A 25638-nucleotide genomic window follows, 5' to 3' on the forward strand; every position below is an offset into this window, starting at 1 on the left:
TGGAAAAAGCTGTGTCCACAACATGGAAATTTACTCTTTAATTTTCAACCAAACACATTTTATGTTTTTCCTGTGTTTTCTGTATATGTCAGTGGGTATCTGTGCACAAACTGCACTATTGTTCAGGTCTCTGGGTCATATAGTGCTAACGGGGGTGGTTAAACAGATACATTTCGGGCTAAATCCTGGAAGTCAATGGGATCCTTGCAGCACTCGACCCATTGAGACTACACCCCTGTGTTCTGAGGCTTAATGCTGTCTTTCGTAAGTATAAGCAGGTAATGGCACATTCTTTGACAGACACTGATCATAAACAACAAATGCACATGTATGTTTTTACCTTTCATGATAAAAATCAATAAGTAGACCAGTACTGAACTCATTTTTCCCCCTGGTAAGGAAATTTGTAGAGGGGTCAGATTGTTCCGATAGAGCCAAGGATAATTCTCCCTCTAAACATGTGTATCATTTTTGCCATTTTTAATTGCAGTCATTCCTGGCTTTGCAACAAGATAACAAGATGGAATACCCTAACAGATACTCAGTGTCAGACACATGCCATGCTAAATCTTCATCAATATGAAATGCACTGATTTTCAATAATTTGTTCACACAGCTTTCAAAAAACTTATGGTATTTACAAAGAACTTTTGTTCATTGTAGAGATAACACTTGTACAAATCCCACAGATTTGACTATCAAGCTTTCTGGAAGCCTTGTCTGCTATTTGTAAATAGTCATATCCTTGGTTGTGCTTTGTTTGTATGTTGCATTTTCTAAGATAAGAATCCTTTATAATGATGTAGCAACCTGCCATCAAGAAGATTTTCATAAGCATTTTTACTTAGGTATATGAAATAGGTGACTGTACAGTTGGCATTTCTGTTAGGCAACCATCCCAAAAGTCTAAGTATTGGGTAGTGGGGCACTGAAGTACATTTAAAGTGAACATGCTGCCGATAATAAATTTCTTAGCAATTTTATTACCAAGATATCAGTTTGAATTTTCTTGCTTAAACATTTACAGGATGAAACCCTATTTAAAGGCAAAGGTTTACTAGATCTTACTCATGAAGGAAAAATGGCATTTACAATACACATTATTGCTATAGTTCAAGAATGAGTGCCAATATTTCACACAGAAAATGAAAAAAAAATTTCACTGCACACATTAAATATACAGCAATGTTAAATTCATAGTATTTCTCATTGAACATTATTGAAACAGTGACTTGGATTAATGTGGTTCAGAAAATACAAAGGCTTCCCCCCAAACAAAACAAGAAGATTCTCCTTTTCCACCTACTTCATAGATCTCCAGAATGGTAATGATTTCAGCTGGTTCAGTGAAAGGGCCTGTGCATTCTAAGAATAGGCTGAATGGGTAAAGAAGTGTGAAGCTGATCCATTAAGGATTAGATGAAAAATATGGACTCAAGTATCCTAGCTTCAGTATATCTGACACCCCTGAAAGGGTTGATCAAGTCTCAGAAGTTACTCAGTCACTGTGGAATGCACTCAGGATATGATCAGTGAATGAGAGTTTGATTTTACATTATAAAGCTCAGCATGGCAGGGTCCATGTCTTTATCTGTGTCTTGTACAATGCGAAGCTCAGTGTCAACACTTAATTAATAAGGATAATATAATGCTTGCAACTTCGTGGCCTTGCTAAAGACTGTTGTGGGTGATGTTCCTTTGGAAATAGTCTAAAATTGTCTTTTTGGCTTTCAAGAGTATGTATCTCTCCTGCTTATGTAGTTGAATCCTAAAGATTCAGATAAGGCTGTAATAGGAGTTTCAAAAGCATGCAGGCCTCCACAGAAGAGTTTTCACAGCCAAAAAATAAACAAAAGGAAAAGGACGGGAGTGCAAGGAAGCCAATGTGACTCTTCTATCTACAGTTCATGACAGTGATTCAGGTGCTAATTCTTGAGGCTCCTTTAGAGGAGTGAGGTGGAAGGATCTTGGGGCAACGCTGCTTGTTCTGCTAGAGAAGAAGGTATACACAGTTTGCTAGAAAAAAACTGCATATTTCAGCATAAATGATAAAAAATATGAGGGGGAAATGCATTCAGTGATAACTAGGTTTGTGTAGGTGAGGAAATGATAATGCGAGCTCCAGAGTAAATTGGATGGGCTTGTCAAAGCCAAACCTAGATAATGTTGCCATGGTTATTGAGTCACCCAGATAAAGAGACCAATGTTCGCTATACTGTATAAAGGTTTGGGATAGTCTTTGTTATCCTTTATAAGGGCTTCCAGTAGATACTAATGTTCAGATGTGCAGCTGGGTATCTCTGTATCATCAGGGAAAACAAATCAAAGAGTTAAAAGGAAGGGGAAGGGATGTCAAAATGCTGTTGGAGCCATCATTTGGGACGATTTCTAATAGGGTCTAATGAGAATCTAGACTGATTGATTTATCACTATCTTTTCTGCATAATGGCCAGTCTTACTGATTTTATTGATCTTCAGTTATGTTCAGTATCATGTGCTTTATTAGATCAAGTGGCTTATATACTTAATCACATGCCCAGAAATGAGTTTTAAAGGCTGAGGCAGATACATACACACGCTGTAGAATCTGCATTTAGGTTTTTAACAGTCACACACAGGCAATTCTACTTTGTTTTATGACTGAAAAGATCATCGCGAGTTAATGCACAATATATACTTGCAGGGAGATGCAGCTTGGTGTGTATTAAAAAAAACAGTTATTTCCCCCCTTTATTGGTGCAATAGGAATAGCAACCATGCTACTGGGGAAGATGATTTCCAATTTATTGCTACTCAAGACCTGGATACTAATCAGAGTTCTTGGTCCATAGCTAATGAACTTGGAGTTTTTGTGGCAGAAAAATTAAAAAACATGACGACCTATCAAGAATCTGGCTGCTGTGAGAATATAATTAGTGCCTATGAAGCTGGAGACCGAGCTCGAAGGATTTTGTGGCAAGGGCAGCAAGGGCAAAGAAAGTCACATTAAAAAGAGATGCAATCTCTGGTGGGTCATTTGAATTTCATCTGCAGGGTAATTTCCATGCCATTTAGCTATCTCCACAGCAGGAATAAAGAGGACTAAATATGTTATTAAAATGACAATGTCATACAAGGAGGGGATTTGGGTATGTGAGCAGTATGTTTGATGCAATTCAGTGAGAGAGTAGGATGAGTTAGTGTCAAATCGGGGATTTCAAGTGTTCACAGAAAGATACGGTACACTGGAGAGGAAGGGTCTGAAACACACATTCAAGGTTCATGGTGTGTTGAGGATTAGTCCCATATAAGCAGAAGAGAGGATTACAAAACCACTACACTAGCGTGGTTTGCAATTGTTCCCAACACTGGTGACTCTGCTCATTTGGGTGTGTAGGTCAACGAGCTGCAGGATCTCTTTCTGACAACTTATGCATTGTGAGATCCATTAGCAAATAATTAGTGGATTTAGGCCTACAATAAATGCACTGTTATTGAGGGGTTTTTTCCTCCTTGAAATTCAGATTTTTAAATCTAGGCTTTTCAGAGCAAAGCATGTGCCTCACTTGTTAACTGTCCGACTGATACGGGGAAAGAAAAAGGAAGGGGCTTTCTTGCTTTCAGATCACAAGGGGTTCAGAGGAAAAACAAATGCAGTAGGTCATACTGGTCTGTGCTAGGTAAGATGCATTTTTTCAGTACCAAACAAGCCTACTGTTCCCCACTGGTGATGAACCCAAGGTTAGAACAGATGGTGATATCACTGTCTGCTCTCCCTTGAGGTTTTCATCAGTTGAGAGCAGCCTCCATTTTCATTGTAGGCTCCATGGAATTTCCTGCTGGCATATGCTGCCAGGGGATATGATGAATCTACTCAGCTCCTAGCCACCCTAAGAATGCCTCCACCCTGCTTGTGGTGAATGTAGCCATGTTATCGCTCCTTATTTTGCTTTCTGGGCATGGCACCTTTAACTTTCTACAGAATGCCCCTCTCTGCAGGGGGAGCTGCCATTTTATGAGGCAGGATTAATATAGCATATTTCAGAGGAGACATGCACCGCCCTCTCTCAGGGAGACTTTATTTTTGTTCTTTCTGGTTGTGCTGTTTTCCTTAATCTAAAGTAAACACCAGACTGTACAGGAAACATAACCGCCCACGTTTAGGGTGGATTATCTGACTGACACTCTTAAGGGAGATTTTCTATGGGAAGAATCCCTATCAGGGTCAGTTAGGACATAAGTTAGAGCAGACCTTGCGCAAATTTGGCCTAAAATGTTTGTTCCTGCTAAGTGTGGGAGTCAGAGTCTTTTGGAAGGACAAGTGCCTGTCCAACACCTTACAGAGAAAACCACTGATCTTCATTAAAATCACAAGTCCTGAATTGGGGCAGTGTTCAAATACCTTGAATTCCTAAAAAAAAAAAGCTGTTATGAATAGTATGCCTAGTTTTAAGCTATATTTTCGAATTATGGGATTCTAAAATCATTCTCCTTACTTCAGTGTATTTCTTTCTTTCTTATTTAAGATTCAGGTATATCTGTTATTGAGTACTAAGAATAAACCTGGTGTTTTGTGACTTTCTTAGAAATAATTTCCTGGCAAATGAATGCAATATAATTTAGAGAGCACCCAAAACATGTTAGAGCAGATTTGCAGCAGATTTTCAGCTGCTGTATACTGTATACTTCAATGACGCAGTGCTGATTTATAGCAATTGAGGATCTGGTCCGCAGTGAAAAAATGTATTTAAACAAGTCCAGCTAGAAGTCTGATACCCAGTGCCTTGTACCCTGTGCAGTCATTTACATCTGAGAAAACTGAAAGCCACTTGGGAGGAAATGCTACCAGAACAGAGTTCTCTGCTCATTCATGTCATTGATAGCATTTTACACCTACTTTGCGCGGGTGTAGGTGACTATAAATGGTGTCAGGCAGTGAGGAATCATTCATAGATTCATAGACTTCAAGGCCAGAAGGGACCATTATGATAATTCTAGTCTGACCTTCTGCATAACTCAGGACAAAGAACGTTATGCAATAATTTCTGTATCAAGCCCATAACTTGTCTGAGCATATATAATACAATATAGAATATATTTTTAAAAGATATCCAGTCCTGATTTAAAGACTCAGTGATGGAAAATCTACCAATTCCCTAGCTAAGTTCTTCCAATAGTCAATAACCCTCACTGTTAAAATGCTGCACCTTATTTCTTGTCTGAATTTATCTAGCATCAGTTTCCAACCATTAGATCTTGTTATACCTTTTTCTAGTAAAGAGCTATTGGCTACCATATTGTTTACATACAAGACCATGTACAAAATTATGAAGTAAATATATCTTTAAAATACAAAGATATTCACAAATCATATAAAGCAAAAAAGGAAATATACATAATTTTCACTTGATGCTATAAGCAAAAGCGGAGCCCAAATTCTGAGCTGCAAAATCTATGCAACACCTCTGGAGTAAAGCAGGTTGCACTGGGAAAATAAGGTCAAAATTTGACCCATCATATCCAGACCTGGTGGCTGATTCTCCACTGCCTTGTAAAAGCACCCTTACCTGTTCAAGGTGAGCACAAAACATGACCAGATCAGAATTCTCCACTCACTTATGATGGTGATTTTTTTCATATTACAGTCCCTGTGGACTCTCTTTTCACAGGTGTAAATGATTATACAAGGAACAAGGTTGTGGAGAATCAGGCCCCTGGACTCCTGAAATTTCACCTGTCCTGCAGGATGAGAGTTTCTTTCTTAGAGAAACTCTGTGTTATGCAATGGAATTTACCTTGCAGGAGAGGAGAAAATTCAAGGTACAGATAAATAACTCTGTAGGCGGCTTCATTCAAGGGTGGTATTTTGCATTTATGGCTGACTTATGTACGATACAACAAGTAACCAGTAAATGTAGTGACAGGTGGATACTTGGCTGGGATGGAGCCACTTGCCAGTCTCAGCCAGACTTCTTGACCATAGTTTAACTCCAGTAAAGCATGCCCAGTTATTACCCTGTCAATGTATTTGTTACCATTGACATTTTCAGACTGGAAAGCAAGCTTGTCTATTCCGTCAACGACTAAATAGCCAGAGAAGCGAGGACTGAATGATGCAATGGTGTATTCGAAAATATACACCCCAAGATATGGAACACGGAACCTGCCACTTGCTGGAACATAGGAAGATCCATAGTTGACATCCAGATTATTAAATCTGATGGGGCCAGGAGTCGTCATCCCGTAGGTGTGAGAGGCAAAGAAAGCCACCATAGGTGCATATCTGTAAGATCCTTTGGAAAAATCTGCAAAGAGTTAAGAGTATTTCTGAAATATGTTTCTTGGTCTTTCCCTCCCCCTCCCCATCTGTTGCATAATTAAAGAGGACCCATACTGTATGTGAGAGTTTCAAGTAGGAATTGAAACAGACATAGTGTAGAAACATTTAAGGCGTCTCATCAAGTAGCTTCAACAGCTAGAATAGAAACAAAATGAATCCCTATACACTGCAGAAAATGCATTTTGCCCCACAATTAGTGCCAAGTGCACCTACAAAAGCTATATGTCAGAAACAGCAAGGGAACTTCATTGTTGACTGTACTGCATTATTATTAAGAAAAGCTTTTATTTTCCCTCTTGCCCCAACAGCAGGATCTCTTTCTTTCCCGGTATCACAAAATTTACACAGTGTGTATGGGTGTTCTGAAGCCAGGAATTGTGCTCACAGGCCCCAGACAAATATGAGAGAGATTTAGCACTCCTGACAACAAATGGGGGAAATAAAAATGTATGATTTTTTTTCCCATTCCGGTTGAGCATACATGCTAATATCCCTGCGACTGCACAAACGATTTTATTCACTATTCATATGTAGTCATGAATGAGAAGCAGCCAAACAGCTGCTGCAAGTAGCATTCAAATCACATTTCATGTGGCTTGGATGTAAAATGTGTATTTATTTATTTTTAAGCTTGGCTGAACAAGTATATTTTCTGCTTTCCCTGTTACCAGTAGCATTTATTCTGGCTTTCAGGGTACAGATCATTAAGTGGCGTAGTAATTTCTCTGATTTGATTGACTGGCTGAGAATCTGGCCCCGGGCTCAGTAGTAGCTAATGGGATTTACAGAACACTCCAAGAGGTGCTGGGCCCATCATTTCCCAGTGAAGTGATTTCACTATTGTGTAATAAAATTCCATCTCAGCTTGTTCAAATACGTTTCTAACACCTTCCCCAGTAACCTGTCTGCTCAACCCACTACAGAGCTCTCTGGATTTGTGGCTGGCTCTGTGATCCAGACCAATTAAACATTGTGATGTGGGCCACACTAAAATAGGGGATTATGGATCATCAACAGGGATTAAGTCCTCCAATGCTAAAGCACAGGACTCTTCTACTTGAGCAAAAGGAGTAACTTTAACTGGTATCAGCAATAGTAGGCCCTTATCCTCTGTGAACCAGTCTCTAGAGGGGGTCACAAGATATTTAGCTAGTGTATTATGTTAGCAAATGCTGGCTGATTACTGCATGATGCAAAATGCTCATATGCATTAGTATGCTACCTTGCTAAATACTATACTTACCTACAGTCACAGAATTTTCATCTACCAACTTCATACTGCAGTTGACTCCTCCAAAGGGGTGGCGACAAGCACAAATAAAACTCTGCTTTTCATTGATGCAGGTTCCTCCATTCTGGCAGGGGGAGGTAGTGCAGCCCAAATACTCACCTGTTTTAAAGGGAAAAAAACCAAAAGCTGAATTGTCATGGTTGCTATATTCACAAACGTTAATTACGATGATGTTCACTGGGTCTTGACTGGGGCCATGCAAAACTTTTTTATCCATACCTGAAATCAGGTGAAATTCCCCTTCTGAGTGTGAAAGTCAACCTCAGAGAGAGTTCAGTCAGAGCAGGACCTTCCCTATCAGTCAGTCAGTCAGTTCTACCTACACATCTTCATTCCAGGCAGTCAGTTCCAGGAGCATTGTCTCTCTCTCTCTCTCTCTCTCACTCCCCCCCCCCCCCACATCCCTCTACATGTCTTGTCAAGGTTGGCTAGATGAGACAAGATGGAAGATGTTACTTACTGTGGGTGGATGGCCCAGGGTCATCTAACAAATTTGAAGTTGGGCCATGTCAATTGCTGGCCCTGAATCAGTGCCCACCAACCCACTGCAAGCTGTCTCAGGGATGGCGTTCATTGCCCATCACTCCATTTGGTCTCAGCAGAACTGGGAAAGGTCACCAAGTCTGGGTTATTCTGGACCAAGAAGGGCATCAAGTTTCCATGTCCTGGAGCTCTGCGAGCTGCCCCTCTCTTATAAAGTCAACAGGATTCAGCTTGGATTCTCCTGAAGTCATGGCAGTGTGGCACAAGGACAGAGGCAATCCCTAAGGCATAATATCTGAGCTCTGGAACACCATGATTTGTTCACTTAAAACCTTGCCCCTGCAATTTTGGGCATGCTACCGCAGAGGCTGTTCTGAAAGTTTGTCCCGGAAATTAAAGAATGTACAAGGTTCATACTGTTCAAAGGAAGGTGATGAAGATTAAGAGCTCCCAAACCACTCGCACACTTATGCACTTTTCTGAGCAGGGAAGCCTGCAAACTTTTCTTCTCCTGTTATATTGGTCAATCAAAGCCAAAAACCGTAGAGAACATTTTTCTTTGCTATAATTTGTGGTGCACTCGTCTCAACCATACTATACAACAGACTCAGGTCTTAAGAGTAGAGTCCAGCAATTGAAATTGTGCTTAGTCCTATGAAAGACAGCAAATTGGACAACTTCTAGGTGTGTAAGAATAGGATGGTAAATTTAAAGGAGTAGTTGAGAGACGAAAGGTCCTTTCAAATAAGCTCTGATTGCCAGGGGAAGTGTTGTATTGTCTCTTTCCACAGATAACTCCATGGCTGCAAATGAGGTATCTTTAGTTTCCAGCATAACCATTTCAGGTGCTACTGCATTTAGTCACATTATTTACATGATGAATTTTATTTCACTGAACAGAATGTTAAAGCCTTTTTCTCTTTGTGCAATGTCTCTTGAGTTTAGATTGATCAGACTTATGGACTGAAATACCAAAAAGGTTCTTGTGTATCTCATGTAATTTTTTCCTACAGTGAGTATCATCCATCACAATAGTGGTTGAAATAAAGCAATGTAAGATTGCAGTGTCAAAAGTCACAACACAGGCAACTGAAGATGAAGCACCTGTTTGCTTCTGCCTGGATAATCGCTTTGCTTTAGATTTAATTGAAGTGACTCTTGACTCACATTTCTCAGACGCTCACAACTGCTTTTGTTGTATGTAAGGAAGGATGGACAGTGGCTGATTGTGCCATAGTTCAAAAGCACCAGCTCCTCTGGGTGGATAGCCCAGTGTGCATGGGATGCTGAATGCATCTCAGCCTGTTAACTGGCCTGTGTTTGTGCCTAGCTGCCAGGAACAACCAAAAAGGAACAAATACATCCATGAAGCAGCCAAGATGAGAGGCCAGTGAAGCAATCTGCATTGGGGAGGAGAAGACTGGTTAAAGGGCTGCAAAGGGAGGAACATGTGTACTGTGGAGGGTGAAGTTAAACTCATCAAGAGAGACCCTCAGATTATATAAATTGGCATAAGTCAATGGAGTTACACCAATTTACAGCAGCTGAGCATCTGACCCTCCAATTCCTAGAGAGGACCAAGCCAAAGTTATTAAATCATCCATAAAAAGTGAGGAATTTCCCAGGAGCAGCTCATCCTCTAGCTGTCTGCTGAAGCACTGTAGTCTCTGTGCTGCGCTTGTAGCACACTATGACCCTGTCAAGCCACCAAATATTTTCCTTTTCTTTGCACCATTCAGCACTACATGACATCCCTAAACACAACTGCCATACTGCACACATCTTCTGAACGCAGGAAAGTTGCAAACAGACTTCACTTAGGGAAATGTCTCTGAGCACAGCATTTCATCTCGTTTTATTTAAGCCTTCACAAGTCACTAGGACAGGTAAGTGGAGGAGAGACTTGGCAAGGATAGTTCAATGAAAGGTTTAAATGGCAGAAACAACAGCAGAGGATAAGATAAATGAGGTTACTAGTTCCATGCAATTCAGTGGGACGGAGGACAGATGTAATATTAAAGCAGAGTTCTGCTGCTCTTAGTAAAGGCACACAGCCACAGTCTCTCTTTAGGGAATATTCTACTGATTGTGGTACAAACAAATCTTCAAACAAGTAATGAAACTCTGTCAGTATCCACTGAGGTGCTATTTAGAATGAAATCAGATATTTAATAATCTGAGGGAACAGATGATTGCAGCTGGCCTGCTTATTGAGAGGCATGAGTCCAATTATTTAATTTGGGAATGGCTTAAGAGGAAGGCATTTGGAAGTCATTTCCCAATGCTTGGTTTTCAGTAACTGTGACTTTTTAACTACCCGCAACCATTAAAAGATGGGCAGAGTTTGGGATTATCCTGAGCCAAATTGATTTCTAACACTCCCAAAGGCTGTCACACCACAACGTAGTTGCAATTAGGTCAGTATTCCGACAGTGTAGTCCCAGTCTGACAGTGATAAAAGTAATGGCTGTTCAGTGGCACAGGTGAAATGAATTCCTGGTCTCAGTCCAGTGGCTAGATGTCCATGGCACAAAAAGCACAGATTGACTGACTCCCCTGTAGGCAATCTCAGCAGCGAGGCCAAAGCATGGAATTACACTGTCACCTCAATAGTAGCACATTGGCCTTGCACTGGGGAGGTAGCTTGTACTGCACTAGCTCTATCCTAACTGGGTCTTTTTTAAAAACAGAGAATGAGAGTCTCCAGGACTTCCATTGCAATGCCTTTTGTGAGCACTAAATTAAAAAAAAAACCCATCACCATCGCCTTTCATCTGACTATTATTCTATCAGACTAAATATGCACAACTGAAGTATGAAGAATCAAATTGAATTAGAATAATGATCAGTCTCTTGCAATTAAAACACTTAATGCAAAATACAAATGGGCTCATTTTACTGCAGGCTTCAATGATAAAGCAACAATGAAAGCTTAACATTTCTGTCAGGAAGAGTCAGAATTTACATGTATCAGTAAAATGTGACCCAGAATAGATCTCTAATTCCACATCTACAAACTGTAGAACTCCATCTTAACCCTCATTCTGAGTGTCCCACCCCCAATGGAACAAATGGGAAGTGTGCATTCAAATTAAATGGTCTGATATAACTTATTGAAAGACAAAAATGTTCAGTCTGTTCTGTTGTTATCCATTATTACAAATATCATGCTTATGGGAGTCTGGGCCACAAACAATAAGGAGGAAGATAGGAAATAAGGTGGAAATATTTTTGAAACCTTAATAAACTATAACTTCTGGGATGCTTGATTCTCTGATGAACTGTGAACGGTTGACTTTAGTCAGGTCCATGTGAGTGTACCGAGATGAAAGGAATGAAAATAAGATACAGGAGATGAGAACAAAAATGAAAATAACCTTTATGCTTATCTCCCCTTTCCTAGTCTCTCGCTCTCTCACACCTGCTTAAAGACTGTCATCTCACTGAAATTGATTACTTGGTGGAGCCATTACTTAGATATTACCTAGCATTCAACCCAAATTCCCATTATATTCAACACAAGATAGGATGAAAGGGCTTGAACTGACTCTGCATTCCTTGTGTACACCTATAACCACAACTGGCTTCAGAATTGCAGTCTCACTGATTTCAATGGGAACCCATTAACGTCAGTCACAAAATTCCCATTCATTTAAGTAGGGCCAAATCCTGATCACACAGAAGTCAATGGCCAAGATTTGGCTCTACTTGCATATGGGTTGCAGGATTAGGCTCCTCAAGCTGTCACAAAACTAAACAAAAGGCTCATCTTCACTACAAGGAGATTGACAGCATTGCAATTGATGCAGCGGGTGTCGATTTTGTGGATCTAGTGAAGGCCCGCTAAATTGATGGCAGATAATTCTCTGGTTAATGCCAGTACTCCATCTTTCCGAAAAGAGTAAGGGATGTCAACTGGGAAGCATCTCCTGCCAATGCAGTGCAGTGAAGACACCGGGGTAGGTCGACCTAAGCTATGTCGCGTAACTTAGGTCAACCTACTCTGGTAGTGAAGAAAAGCCCAGAAAAACAAACATCTAAGTCTATTAAAATCTGTAATTAGAGACTTGTAACTCAGTGGTGATGCTGACCATTTGTATTTGGAGATTCTTATGGAGCTGACACATATTACTTGTGTTGTGTATAGTTTCTTAAAATATGGACAGGAGGAGCCTTTCTGGATGAGAAAAATCCATCCCACAAGGAATAGGACAGAGCGGACCAGAGGTGCAAGAAGGATAATGTTTAGACTGTTTGTAGAACTGTACAGTAATAAACTAGTGACAGTGCTGAGGGGTTATCAACAGTGCATTCAAAAGCCTCAATAGCTTTAGAAAATCCTATAGAAACCTTACTTTCAAGCTGTATAGAAAAATTACTTTAAAAAAATTGTGTTTGCTATTATCTGCAAAGATCCTTGCTTTCTACAAGCACATCAAAAGTTATTAAGAAAGCTATATGTGAAAATTCAGAGTCATATAAATAATAAATAGGAATGACATTTATTCATTAACGTTTAAAAATAAGCAGCTGGCAGCTTCCTGTGCTTCAGGCAGTGGCCCTTTTGACAGTTTCCAACAAAGTGAAAGATCCAGGAGGGATCAGAGTGACATCAATTTTCTCTCCCTTTAGTTTTAATTAGGACCAAGGTTTTTTGAATTTCCATCTTTTGTGCAATGACAGAGGCAGGCAGAAAACAGAGATGTCTCAGAAGGAGTCGCTGTACTAAGGATAAATAATTGAAATTCGCTTTTATTGTATGGAAAGGGTTTTGCAGATGTCAGTGCATTTTTAAGCATCTTTCAGTTGCCAGATAAAAGATTGACGTATCCTCCTAAGGATAAGACAACTTTGGGCCCAATTCTTTGACTTTTGTGTTAATGCGTGTTTAAACTGAAGCATGGGCTTAAATACTCTGCTGAATAGTTGGACTTAAACACATGCTTAAACACTTGAACTGAGACCTTAGTAGTGTTCATTCAATAAAGCTCAAGCACTTGCAAGCTACCACGAAAGGGTCTCAAACAGAGTGAAACTGAAGTTGGCTTTTTAAATCAAATGGATATTTAGGAATAATTTTTTTGCACTATTGGCTTAGCTTTAGTAATGGATGTGTGGAAATCGGAAACTGATGACAGATGGGGAAAAAACTGGTTAGGTTCCTGCACATAATGCAGATTCCAGTTAAACCTAGTAAAGAATCTAGGAGAAAATGGGATAGAAAAGGTGGATGAGTGATACAAAGAGATTTGCCAGCACTTGAGCACCTATACACAGGTAAGTGTAACATGGAAATTTTTACTTCCCTTTCCATTATCTATCCTGCATAGCCCGTGAATACTTTTTTTAAAAAGTGCCCTAGTGACTTAGGAGCCCAAGTCCCATTTACAAAAGTGACATGCTCCTAAGTCACTAAACCATTTTTGAAAATTTTACCCAGCATATTATTTTTTTCTCGTTTTATTTCACTTTCACAGAAGTGACACAAACTAAGCATTTGCTTGTACTGTAGAATTTCAGTCAAAGCTGATGCCTAATATTGTACCTCAAATTTTATATTTTTATTTTTTGCTATTAGACCTCTGACATGAAGTTAGGAAACCATTCACATGTGGTTCTTCTCTGAAAAGTGCCTTTGTAAAAATGACATCATCTTACTTGCTTTTTAGGCATACTTAGTCACGCCCATTTTACTGACTAGAGCCCTGATCTTGCAAATACTTGGCATATGTTTAACTTTAAGTACACTGGTAGTCTTAATGAAGCTTTGAAATAGCTAGCAGTAGTCCCATAAAATCAGTGGGACTGCTCACATACTCAAAGTGAACCATGTGCCTAAGTGTTTGCAGGCTTGGGGCCTATATTACATTTTTTTTTTTTTTTTTTTTTACTCCTGTTAAAAAAAGAGCCTGCCGACAGCAACCCCAGGCCCCAGGGCAAAACAGTTAATGGGTCCCCATGCACACACAAGCCGTTCCCATGCAGATGCAGTCCACCTGACATTTGGACAGTGCTGCGCCTGCGCTGGCTGGTGCTCAGTGAGCTGCCAGCTGTACTGCTGGGTGCGCTCTTCTGGCAGGCCTGGGGCTTTCACATGCCCGCCCGGTAGGGTTGCCAACTGTCTAATCGCACAAACCCAAAGATCCTTGTCCTGCCCCGCCCTGCCCCATCCCTTCCCTGAGACCCCGCCCCTGTCCCGACCATTCTCTGAGGCCCCACCCCTGGCTCACTCCATCCTCCATCGCTCGCTCTCCCCCACCCTCACTCACTTTTACCAGGCTGGGGCAGGGGGTTGGGGTGCCGGAGGGAGTGCGGGGTATAGGCTTTGGGAGGGAGTTTGGGAGCGGGAGGGGGTGCAGGGGCAGCCTGGGCCCTTTTAAATTGCCTGGGCCCCTGGACAATTGTCCTCTTTGCCCCCTGCCATCGGTGGGCCTGCAGAAAGCTGATGCAACTCTTGAAGAGCAAACTGCATTCCTATTCTGGTTTTCACATCTTTATTCTGACATCCAACTGCAGAGTCTTTATAGCTAATGCATTAGCTGGACTGCCACTTGATTTTCAGATTCTCAGTTGAATTTGAAAGACTGGGCTAGTATTTAAAAACTAACCCAATGTTACTTTTACATCCTAAACCGAGCAGATGTGGCTTCACTGAGGAAAAAAACCATGAGACCTTAGGAGGTCTTTTGTAAAAAGTCCATTTCCAGAGGACAAATACACTTTTAAGAGTATGTCTATACTGCAGTTAGGCACCTGCAGCTGGCCCGTGCCAGCTGACTTGGGCTCAGAGGACTTAGGCTAAGAGGCTATTTAACTGTTGTGTAGATGTTCAGGCTTGGGCTGCAGACTAAACTCTGGGACGCTCGCACCTCACATGGTCCTCGAGCCTGGGCTGCCACCTATACTTGAACATCTACACTGTAAGTAAACAATCCTGCAGCCTGAGCCCCCTGAGCCCAAGTCAGCTGGCATGGGCCCACTGAAGGATTTTAATTGCATTATTCAGACACCCATAGTCACAGACATGTTGAGAGTGCTGCATTATTTACTCCTATTCATTTTTAGTCAAGTTCTCCTGCCAACTCTGTTGGGACTGCTAATTGATTTGGTTAATTACATAAGCCTTTATTATAACATTAACGACCCCAGCAGTTAGTGTCTTTAAAATGCATTACCTGGTTCTATAGCGTTGTCTGTGTTTCTCTGACTTCGGCCTGCCAGACTTGTGGTGACATTCACTGTCCCTTTTTTCGCCATAGCTGGTTTCTTTACAGCCTGTTTCATCTGTTTCTGGAGTTTGGTAATATTGCTCAGAGCGTCAGCCATAGATTTGTCCACATACCAGGTTAAATTAGACAGGATAGTCCCTGTTTTTATTTCTAACACAGACTCTATGAGCTCTTTTAGGCCTCTCTGCAGCAGTGGGATATCAGGTTGAGCAAGTTTAATTAAATGGGGTACACTAGCATTCACTTTTTGAATGCTGGCTGAGGCATCCTGACACAGCCCCCAAGCCTCATAAGCAGTCTTGTTTAAACGGGGGATATTAACTGAGAAACGGACAGACTTTGCTTCAAGTGCCTTGACTCTGGAACTCAGTGTCTGAAGCTTGGAAGAGACCATTTGTTCTTGTTCTGTTGAAACAACTTTGCCTTTTTTTAGTGAAACACAATTATTCACCAAAAGCTTGGTTATATTCGACTCGATGCTCTGTAGGCGAACTTCTTGATCTTTTGATACCTCTGTAGAGTGTAACAGCTTTTCTTCTAGGTGACTGATGTCTTGTTGGTGCTCAGCCATTTTGGATGATGTTTCATTTAAAATGTGGTAAACTTTTCTGAGGTCAGGGAGGCTTATTTTCTCATGCTCTTCATATGGAAAATCGGAAAGGTCCTGAATTACTTTTGAAGCATATTGGTACCTTTGCTTGTCATTGATCAGTGTCTGAAGGGACTCATTCAACAGTTGGAACTGGGGAATAAATGCCAACATGCTGTCCATCTTCTCAGCACCACCACAGCAGGCCTCGGTTTTATTTTGCAGGACATTTAGAGTATCTTTCAGAACGTAGTTATCCTGAATGGAATCAACAGCATTGTTTAAAACTGTCATGGTCTTATTTAAGCCATCTTCTAGGTCCATGAGGCATTCATTAATACGGCTCTCAAAGACTTCATCTCGAGTTTGAGCCTCGCTTTTAAGCCTCTCCTGGCTTTTGACAAGTTCTTGGACGCTGGAACTCAGACTATTAACAACAGTGGTTAGATTTTCCAATGTCTTGCTGATTGCTTCCACTTCAATTTGCTGTTCATACTCTGCTGTCAGACTAAACGGTGGCCCCTGCTCAATCAAGGGTTGGAGGATCTCCATATCATAACACAAATCATTAATTTGCTCATTCATTTTGTCCATTTTATTGTCCAGTGGAAAGACGACAGCAGCTAGGGTTTTGTTTAAGAAATGCACGTTCTCTTCTGTGCCCTTTAGCTTTGTTTGGAAATCATTCCTGCACTTTGACAAGATGTCTTCACATATTGTATGAACAGAATCTCTCTGAATCTCTAATGTAACAGTAAGATTGCTGATCTTGATATCTTGTTCTCTTAAGTCGTCATGCAGCTGCAGCACCATTAGGCCATGTTTCTTCACTTTCTCATGTAGAGTGAGAATATATTCTGTAATATTATCATCCACTGCTTTATCAATTGGAGGGACATTTTGGTCTGACATCCGTTCAGCTGATAACAGTTGCTCATGGACTTCTTTCATTTCTGTAAGAGTCTTATTCAGAGATTCATAGTAAATGGTGCTTCTTGTCTGCTCATGCTCCAGGTCAGTTTCCAAGGATTTCTGCTTTGCCTCTAGTTCTTTGATGGGCTTGTCATAAGCAAGGCCCATCTCCTCTTTCATCTGCACCAGATCATTCTTCAGCTCCAGGATTTCATTCTTTGTTGGCCTGTCTTCTTTCTCCTGGGCATACTTTTGCTGGGTCTCATTCAGCTGTTTGACTAATTCTTTTGTGCTCTCAAGATCCTCAGATAAACTCGACACAGTCTTGAAAATTTGGGCCACTGTCTCTTGTATGTCACTTTGGTAGACTTTAAACTGCTCTCTGATAAGGTCTTTGACTAGTTCATTGATACTTTTAGACTTGAGACCTAAAAAAAAAAAAAGGCAAAAAACAAATAACTAAATAGTCTTTTGTTTATAGACATCCAACATTCTTTCATTTAATGAGTACACACAGTATGTTGTAAGGAACTGAAATGGAATGGTTGTCTCATTATGATCTGTTTACTTATAAATTTAATTTAATATGCTAGTAATTGCTGATATTTGAGGACCCAATACTGTTCCCAGTGAAGTGAAATGGAGCTTTACTCATGATTTCAATAGGCTCAGAATCAAACATTCATTTGCCTAGTCCCAAGCAGAGCAACAGAGAAGATAAGTGTGTTCCCTTGGCTTACTCTGAGAAAAAGGCTTCTCCATCCCCTCAACCACCATGTTAGAAGATTAGGGGAGTAAATATCTGTTTTACCTTGGCTATGCTGGATCAGAAGGGGGAGAAATAAAGAAAATTCATTGTAGTTTTCCTGTCATACATGGAGAGTGAGTAAATAAAAGGAGATGGGAGGGATAAAGGGAATCGAGCCCGATGCGATGGATCCTTCTAATTTTGGTAGTACCAACACTTGAGAACTTGTAGGCAGCAGAACCACCATTGAAAAAGGCTAGGGCTCTGCAGGTCACACTTTTGCCTAGTTGTAGTGGTGCCTCTTGTACTTGCAATGTAGTTCACATAAGTACCAATTCTAGAAGGAGCTATGCCAATGGAGTTAAACCATGGTGAAATTTGGCCTAAGGAAGAGCATAAGTCATGCCTGACACATGGCTCTTCCTGGGTCTTTACAAGTAGCCAAATGTTTGCAAATGCCATGGATGCTTTTGGTTCTTGCCTATATAACTTCTGAAAAATATTTGGGCTGCAATTAGGATTCAAAATGAAAATAGTTTCATTCAACAAATCTGACTATATAGGAAGCTTCTTGTGTTAAGCATCTTGAATTGTGTGTGTATTTCTAGCTGGAAAAGTAGTGAACCAAACTGGTAATAGCAGCTTTTTAGGACAGAAGAACAGACCTGCTGTATATTGTGGCTGGTGAAATGACCGGTAAACACCTCAGATGCTTAGACAAGGAAGCTGTCACTTGTTCAGCTAGTTGTTGAGCCAAAAGATATAATGGGGGGAGGGGCAGTAGGTGCAAGGGCATGAAGATACGCCATTTAAGAAATGGCAGGGAGTTCTTCTGGCAATTCACACACTTATTTATTGTGCTCTAGGGTCACAGATGTTTGAGTGATTTTTATACATAGAATAATAGAGCAAAGGAAGAAAGTTGGGCTGCCCTCTATTTTTTTTACTTTTCACCCACACGAAAAAGCAGAGTTTATGTATTGTATACACCTTTTCATGGGGTGCAGTGTGGAAGTGGTCTGAGGACATGACCCTTCTCCACCTCACCCCAATCTGGTTTGCTGTTTGCCCTGAGGGAATATGGAAGGAGCCGTACTTGTATACTCCAGAGCGCAGGAACTGCAATTATTCCTAGCCCTTATGAAGACAGCACTAGGGGGGATGTGATCCTAGTTTCTTGTTTCCTCACAGTGCACCTGCATAAAGATCAGCAACAACCCGGGTCTGAGGTTTATAATTAGAGCTAATAAATGCAGTTGATGCCAGCACTTTCATCAGAGCAACTTGATTAGGAGATTGATTTATGTTGGTAATCTAACACAGAACTAGTAATGGGAGATTTCATCTAGCCAAGTAAAACATGGGACATGATAGGTAAAGGCAATAAAGGCTCAAAAACCATTTGTAGACAGGCATAGTATAAAAACTGCTATTCTTATTATGTACATTCATAATTAGGTTTATAATGATTCCAAAATAGAGGTGGAAAGCATAGGCATGGGATTTCAGCAATGCACGTCTTGGAAAAATGTGGAAATGATGGATAATGCAGAAAGGAATAAAGAAATGGACAGAAAAGATGCAGAGGGGAAATGGGAAATGTTTGAAGACAAATTAAATGTATGCCCAAGAGTCAATAAATGTAGAAGTGAAAGCAGGCCAGTATGAATGGTAGAGACAGTATAAATGTGATCAAGGGTAAAGGAGAGCCACATAGTATGTGGAGTATACAACTCTGGAGACAGAAGGATTGGAACTGTGAATTACATTTCATAGATTTAGAGAAGCAAAGGCATGTTGTTTACGCCTACAGTACCAGTTTCCTAAAATTATTCTTAGCCAATAGATAAAAAAACCAAAGTAAGTAGTTGAGGGCAAATCCTGGGAAAGTGAGCAAAATGTTGCAGTTCTGAGGGAAGGAATTTTCAGTCCTGATCAGCTGAGGTATCTGTGCAGCTGGACCATAGCTATTATTATGGGGTATGCAAGGGAGTAGTCAATGTGTGTCATTGCTCCTCCTTGTTTTCTACAGGTGAATCCACACTGACTCATTGGCCATGCTCTTACCACCTTCCCAAAATGGCTATTTGCTATTTTCTCACCTACTTTAAGGGGTCAGAGTTCATGTCATCTTTTTTTAAAAAAACAGAGAAGTCAAGAAAGAGCTTGACTTAACTACAAATAGATAAGCAAGGTTTCATAAAAGGGAGATCATGTCTAATAAATATCACTTTGAGTTTTCCCGCTGTGAATTGGATCCACTTACTTTTTGGGGTCATGAAGAATTATTTCTATGGGTGAAATCCTGGCTGTACTGAAATCAGTGGGACTTTTGGCACTGACTTTAATGAGGCCAGGATTCTACCCTTTGTATTTACTCTAACCTTTCCTTCACTTTTTCCCTCTGGCTACCCTTGTATATACTGTGCTTATCACTGGGGCATCTGAGCACCGCATTGGCAATATTTGTCCTGTTTCTTTCAGTTGTATTAGCAGTCCTAGATTCTTCCATTGTGAAAGCTCCCTTTCTCTTAGGACATCTCTTCTCCCCCTGGCATCCATCAGGATTATTGGGGGGAAAGGTATCCCTTGAATTCACATTCCTGAAGGTGCCTCTCTTTTATTTCCAGAAAAACTGTCATGTTTTAGGATGCGTGAGTTGGGATAATGTGAGATTCATAGAGTCCTAATTAATTGGACTTTTAAAAAAAGTGTCACATCAGTGCTAAGTTTACTACTGTATAAAACAGATTTACCTTTGATCCTTACATGATTTTCCCTTCAGAATAAGGTGCAGAGCCAATTAAGCGTCACTTAGGTGGACATTTTCATAGTAGTATAAAGAAATTTTACCTTACAAGGCTATTGTTGCCAAAGGGAATTATGCTCATCATTTATTATTTGTACTACAGCAGTGCCTAGACACCCCTGTGTGGTGGATGCTGTATGAATATAGAGTAAGGGACAGTCCCAACCCCAAATACTTATAAACTATATACCCCTAACACACCAAGAAATCTGTTATCTACAGCCAGACACTCAGATACCACAGAATATGCTCCAAGGAGAAAGCCCAGGACATACACTTTAACAAACTTAAAACCTCCTTCACCAAACAAGGACCACCCAGAGACGCTGGTTCAATACAGAAATAAAATCCCCTTCAACCGCACACCCCTCATTGTCACCTACCACCCTACACTGGAACCTGTATGGTGTATCAAACAACACAACACATACCCAATGTGGACCATATCCTGAAAGAAATCTTTCTTCAACCCCCTTGTCTGACCTTCAAACAATCCCAGCTTCTCCAAGCTCATTATCAGAAACAAGCTGCCTAGAGACCAGGACTCATCAACTCAAAGCAGCACCAGACCCTGCTAGAACAACAGATGCAAAACCTGCAGACATATCTCCACTGCTACGATGATTGACACTCCCCACAACACACCTTTCAAGATTCATGTGTCCTACACATGCCTATCACAATGTGTGGTGTACCTCATCCAGTGCACTAAACACCCCAATAACAACTATATGGGTGAAACCAGACAATCACTGTGCTCTCAAATGAACTCACACAGCAAAATAATAAAAGACAAAAACACCACATCACCTGTGGGTGAACACTTTTCACAAAGCAGTCACTCTGTATCTGACCTATCAGTCCTCATCCTCAAAGGAAACCTGTGCAAACCTTGAAAAGATGAGCCTGGGAGATTATATTCATAACTTTACTAAATACTTAAAATCATAGACTGCAACAGACACTGCGTTTATGGCTTATTACAATAATCTATAACCCATTTAAACTCTGCCCCTAGCTTTTGTTTTTTCCTTCCCTCCCATGATTGGCAAGGTGTTGATGGTTCACTTCAACTTGAATGGTCCCTTGAAATATATTAACTTCTTATGTTAAGCACTCTGTTCCACTTTGTATTTAGCTGTGTCACTCTGGATATGTCTACACTGCAATTAAGCATCTGTGGCTGGCCCATGTCAGCAGACCTGGGCTTACGGGACTCAGGGCTACAGAGCTATTTAATTGCAGGGCAGATATTTGGGCTTGGGCTGGAGCCCTGATTCTGGGATCCTCCTGCTTTGCAGGGTCCCAGAGCCTGGGCAAGCCCAACATCTATACCACTATTAAGCAGCCATGTAGTCCAAGCCCCATTAGCCTGAGTCAGCTGGCACAGGCCAGCTGCCGGTTTTTAATTGCAGTGTAGCCATGTCCTCTGAGTACATTTCCTAGACCTGAAGAAGAGCTCTGTATACTCCTGATGGCTTGTCTCTCTCCCCAACAGAAGTTAGTCCAGTAAAAATATTACTTCACCCACCTTGTCTCTCAACAATCTAACAAGACAAGACAGACCAGAGAAGTATTATCGCCAGATGGTGATCAGAGGCACAGGTATTTTAAGGTACATTGATTCGGTCAAACACTTAAGCAGATGCTTGATTTGAAGCCAATGGGACTTAAGCACTAAAGGAGGGATTTAAGCGCAGTCTTAAGGGCTTTGATGAACTGGGGCCAAAGTGACTTGCCAAAGTCATACAAGAAGTATGTGGCAAATCTGGGAATTAAACCTGGCTTTGTAAGATCAGGGCTTGTCTTCACTGCTAAAAGAAAAAAAAAAGGCGTTTTTCTACCTCACAGTAACTAAAGCATAGCTATCCTCCTCAGGGATATGGCTAAACTCTCACTTATCATTTGGAAAATTTTACTCTATCACAAAGGCAAATTTTTCAACAGAGTGAATGCTGGATTGTAAACCAGACAAAAACAAACCTCCTCAAAGGTTTGCCCCAAACTTGCGTGAAACATTTATTGCACACATAGTGTATAATTCAGATTTCTCAGAAACAGAGCTAATCCCACCTCTCCAACAGCTAGCAAAACAGAGAAAGTGCAAAGGAAAGGAAGTTGCAGATAAACTCATATGCCCTAATAGTGACTTGGTTTAACTTTCCTTGGAGAGTACATAACATATTGTATTGATTATTTGTTATTATTAAAGAGACCAAAATAAAGGCCTTTTAAGAATTGTAATCTCAGAAGAAACAAAGAAAGAGTTCCCTTTACAAATACGGAATAATAACAGAGGTCAGCATAAAAACATTTTTCCTGGCACCTTCAACGGGGTGAGTGATTGCATTAATTTCTTTCTTTCTTTTACCTTTTAGGAAAGACTGGAAGTCTCTGCCCTTATCTTCATTGATTTTGCCTTCCAGAGAGGAGAGTGTCTTGCTCACATCACTCATGGTAGCAGAAATGTTGTCAACCTTCTTCTGTAGAAAAGTCAGTTTCATCTCCTGGCTGCTAATCTGCTCATTCATTTTTTGTGTAACTGCTTGGTGGAAGAATAGAGCAAAAAATAAGCTTTATTAAATCACAGGGGAAAGAAAGTGGATTTTTTTTTTGAGAAACATTAGCTGAAAGTAGAATGCAAAGTTTCTGAGTTACAATTTGTGAGTGAGTCATCTTAATTTTTGTCATATTTCACATATTAGTGACATTCAGCAGCACAGCAGTAACTAATTACTGAAGCATCCCATATCCATTATCAAGTATTTATAATTCTAGAAGAGCTCTTTGAATCTTTAACCTATCTTAATCAGCATAATCCCAGTCTTCTCCCACCTACTACCTGGTGGAGGATTCAGTTACCACTCTCTGATTAATTTTTTGTCCCTTAATAGCATCACCAAGATATTTATTTTCACTTATCATTTACAAATCAATGAACACGTGTAGTTTCAATGCTTCAGTCTAAAGAAGATACATCCATTTATGAGTGATAGGATCAAAAGGAGGACCCTCTGAACAGGGCAGCCAGATCCTACAAGAATGAGCACCAAAAAAATAAAAAAATAAAAATATAGGATAGAACCATTATAGTTCTGACACTATAATTCGAAAAAGAGTAAATCAGTTATTAAAATATCAATCCAAATTGTCCCTCCTTGTGGTCGTGGTCTATTGAGAGTAGTGGATGTCTGGTTCCCAGCTTTCAAATTAGCCAGTAGAGAAGTAAGGCCCTGATCCTGCATTATTGGGGCTTCACAAAGGATTCACACATATGCTTGCCTTGATCTTCTTGCAGAAGTGGGTTTTAAGATTGGGATTTTCCAGAGCCTGAGAGAGTTAAGCACTCAAAATATGAGGGAGTTGCTGTGCCCAATGCCCTTAGACTCATTTGAAAATCCCACCCAAATGACTGTGTTAAATATATAGATCGGGGTGGCCAACCTGTGGCTCCTTGTATAGGCACTGACTCCGAGGCTGGAGCTACAGGCACCAACTTTTCAAAGTACCGGGGGGAGCTCACTGCTCAACCTCTGGCTCAGCCACAGGCCCTGCCCCCACTCCATCCCTTCCCGCCCCTCCCCAAGCCTGCCATGCCCTCACTTCTCCCTCTCCCCCTCCGGACCTCCTGCACACCATGAAACAGCTGATCAGGAGGTGCAGGGAGGAAGGGGCAGGCACTGGGAGGAGTGTGGGGAGCTGATGGGGGGCTGCTGACATATTACTGTGGCTCTTTGGCAATGCACATTGGTAATTTCCGGCTCCTTCTCAGGCTCAGGTTGGCCAACCCAATATAGATAGATAAATACAGATATGTTTGCACTACCCCATATGGACCAAACCATATTTTGACTTAATAAATCACCTTGCAATGGATCCGTACAAATATTTATTAGTGGAGATCCATAGTATTAGTATTGATCTTGTGTCATTTCTCATTATGGACTCAGTGTCTTTTTCCATGGCAACAAATGGCAATAATCACAAATACTGTGGAAAGGTGGAAGTATAAAGATCACACAAAGGAAGTAGCCTGCAAAGGGGAATTTTCTTTCAACTGTGCAGTGGTGTAATGGAATGACAATTCTTCAAAATTCTAGTTAGCAGACTTGGCATTTATACCATCCAGTTTAAAGTGTGGGTCTATGCTGAAAAGAGACTATTTAACAGTGGCATTTCTTATTTAACAGTTCTTCCTGTGGGTAATCTTAGGATATTCTTGTCAGGGGTATGTCTACAGTATGCATGGACATGAGGCTGCACCAGCATGGGTTTTAGTAGAGGCCCTACAAGCCCGCACAGGCCCTGGGTTTACTCAGGTGACTAGCCTGCTCTGAAGTCTGTACTGCTATTACTACCTGAGCTAACTAGAATAAGACAGCTTGGGTACGTCTGTGTGCTGTAGTTACACCCTGATTGCAGTGTAGATGTGTCTTTCATCAGCTACTGGCCTTGGTGACATTAATAAGAGCTTTTGACTATTTTTCACTCCTGTTTACACTGCAGTAATGAGCAGGCAAGTTGAATTCAATTTAGGCTCATGCATCATTGAGAGAACTGTTAACTATATTACATCTGCAGATTCTCTCCTCAGTTATGTTTGTTGATCCTCCCCCTCGCTGCCCATTGTAGAGAGTAGAATTAGATAAGCATAACAAGGCAATGGTCTGCAGAAAATGGGGTTGCACAGGTATAAGTGAGAACAGAATTTGGCACGCAGAATTGGTGTAACTGGTAATGAAGCATGAGGCAGGAAGATTTGAGTGTCTTGTCCCAGGATGTGTTTGCAGGGCTGGTAGCCACAGGAGACATCTTTTTACTGGTCAACAGACTAAATCTGATCTAAAAATCTTTGAGTGACAATACACATGAAATCCTAAGATACTATCTTTATAAAGTCACTTTTCAGGGTAGACTTGCACTGTAAGAATTTAGGAGTGAAATAAAATAGAGAAAAAGTGGTGTGCATTCATTTGTCTGTTTATTTTTACTGCTATTTTATGATCTGCAGTTGAGCTCTTCTTTGTCTTTTCACACCATCTCACCACCGTTGTTGATATGAGAGCCTTCTCCTCTGTAGCTCCCACTTGAAACACCCTTCTTGTATGTCTATTCGGCAGCCAACATCTTTCCTCTGCTGCTTATTCCTTTTGTTTTCTCTCTTACTCTTGGTATTTAAGGGGAAGGGAGAATATTCTCCTGCCCAAGCAGCACAGCAGGTCTGAATTTTGACATTCTGCTCATCCTATGTGCAAGGA

At 40.8% G+C, this 25638-nt stretch overlaps 1 protein-coding gene across 2 annotated transcripts in view; it reads right to left on the reverse strand.

Annotated features, from left to right (window-relative positions):
• Nucleotides 1–966: 966 nt before the first annotated feature.
• The window catches only part of MMRN1 (multimerin 1), a 58943-nt gene continuing 34271 nt past the window's right edge, over nucleotides 967–25638 (reverse strand). Inside the window, exons 5-8 of one of the 2 annotated variants that reach the window (XM_030564830.1) lie at nucleotides 22752–22922; nucleotides 15269–17251; nucleotides 7563–7709; nucleotides 967–6284 (exon numbers count right to left, since the gene is read on the reverse strand). In XM_030564830.1, the coding sequence (XP_030420690.1) occupies nucleotides 5863–6284; nucleotides 7563–7709; nucleotides 15269–17251; nucleotides 22752–22922 (2723 nt within the window). In that variant the 3' untranslated portion in view covers nucleotides 967–5862. Of the gene's footprint in view, nucleotides 6285–7562; nucleotides 7710–15268; nucleotides 17252–22751; nucleotides 22926–25638 lie in introns of both variants that reach the window. The other variant, XM_030564829.1, reaches the window with a different exon arrangement.

The sequence above is a fragment of the Gopherus evgoodei genome, chromosome 5 (genome assembly GCF_007399415.2).
Source record: "Gopherus evgoodei ecotype Sinaloan lineage chromosome 5, rGopEvg1_v1.p, whole genome shotgun sequence".
NCBI lineage: Eukaryota > Metazoa > Chordata > Testudines > Testudinidae > Gopherus > Gopherus evgoodei.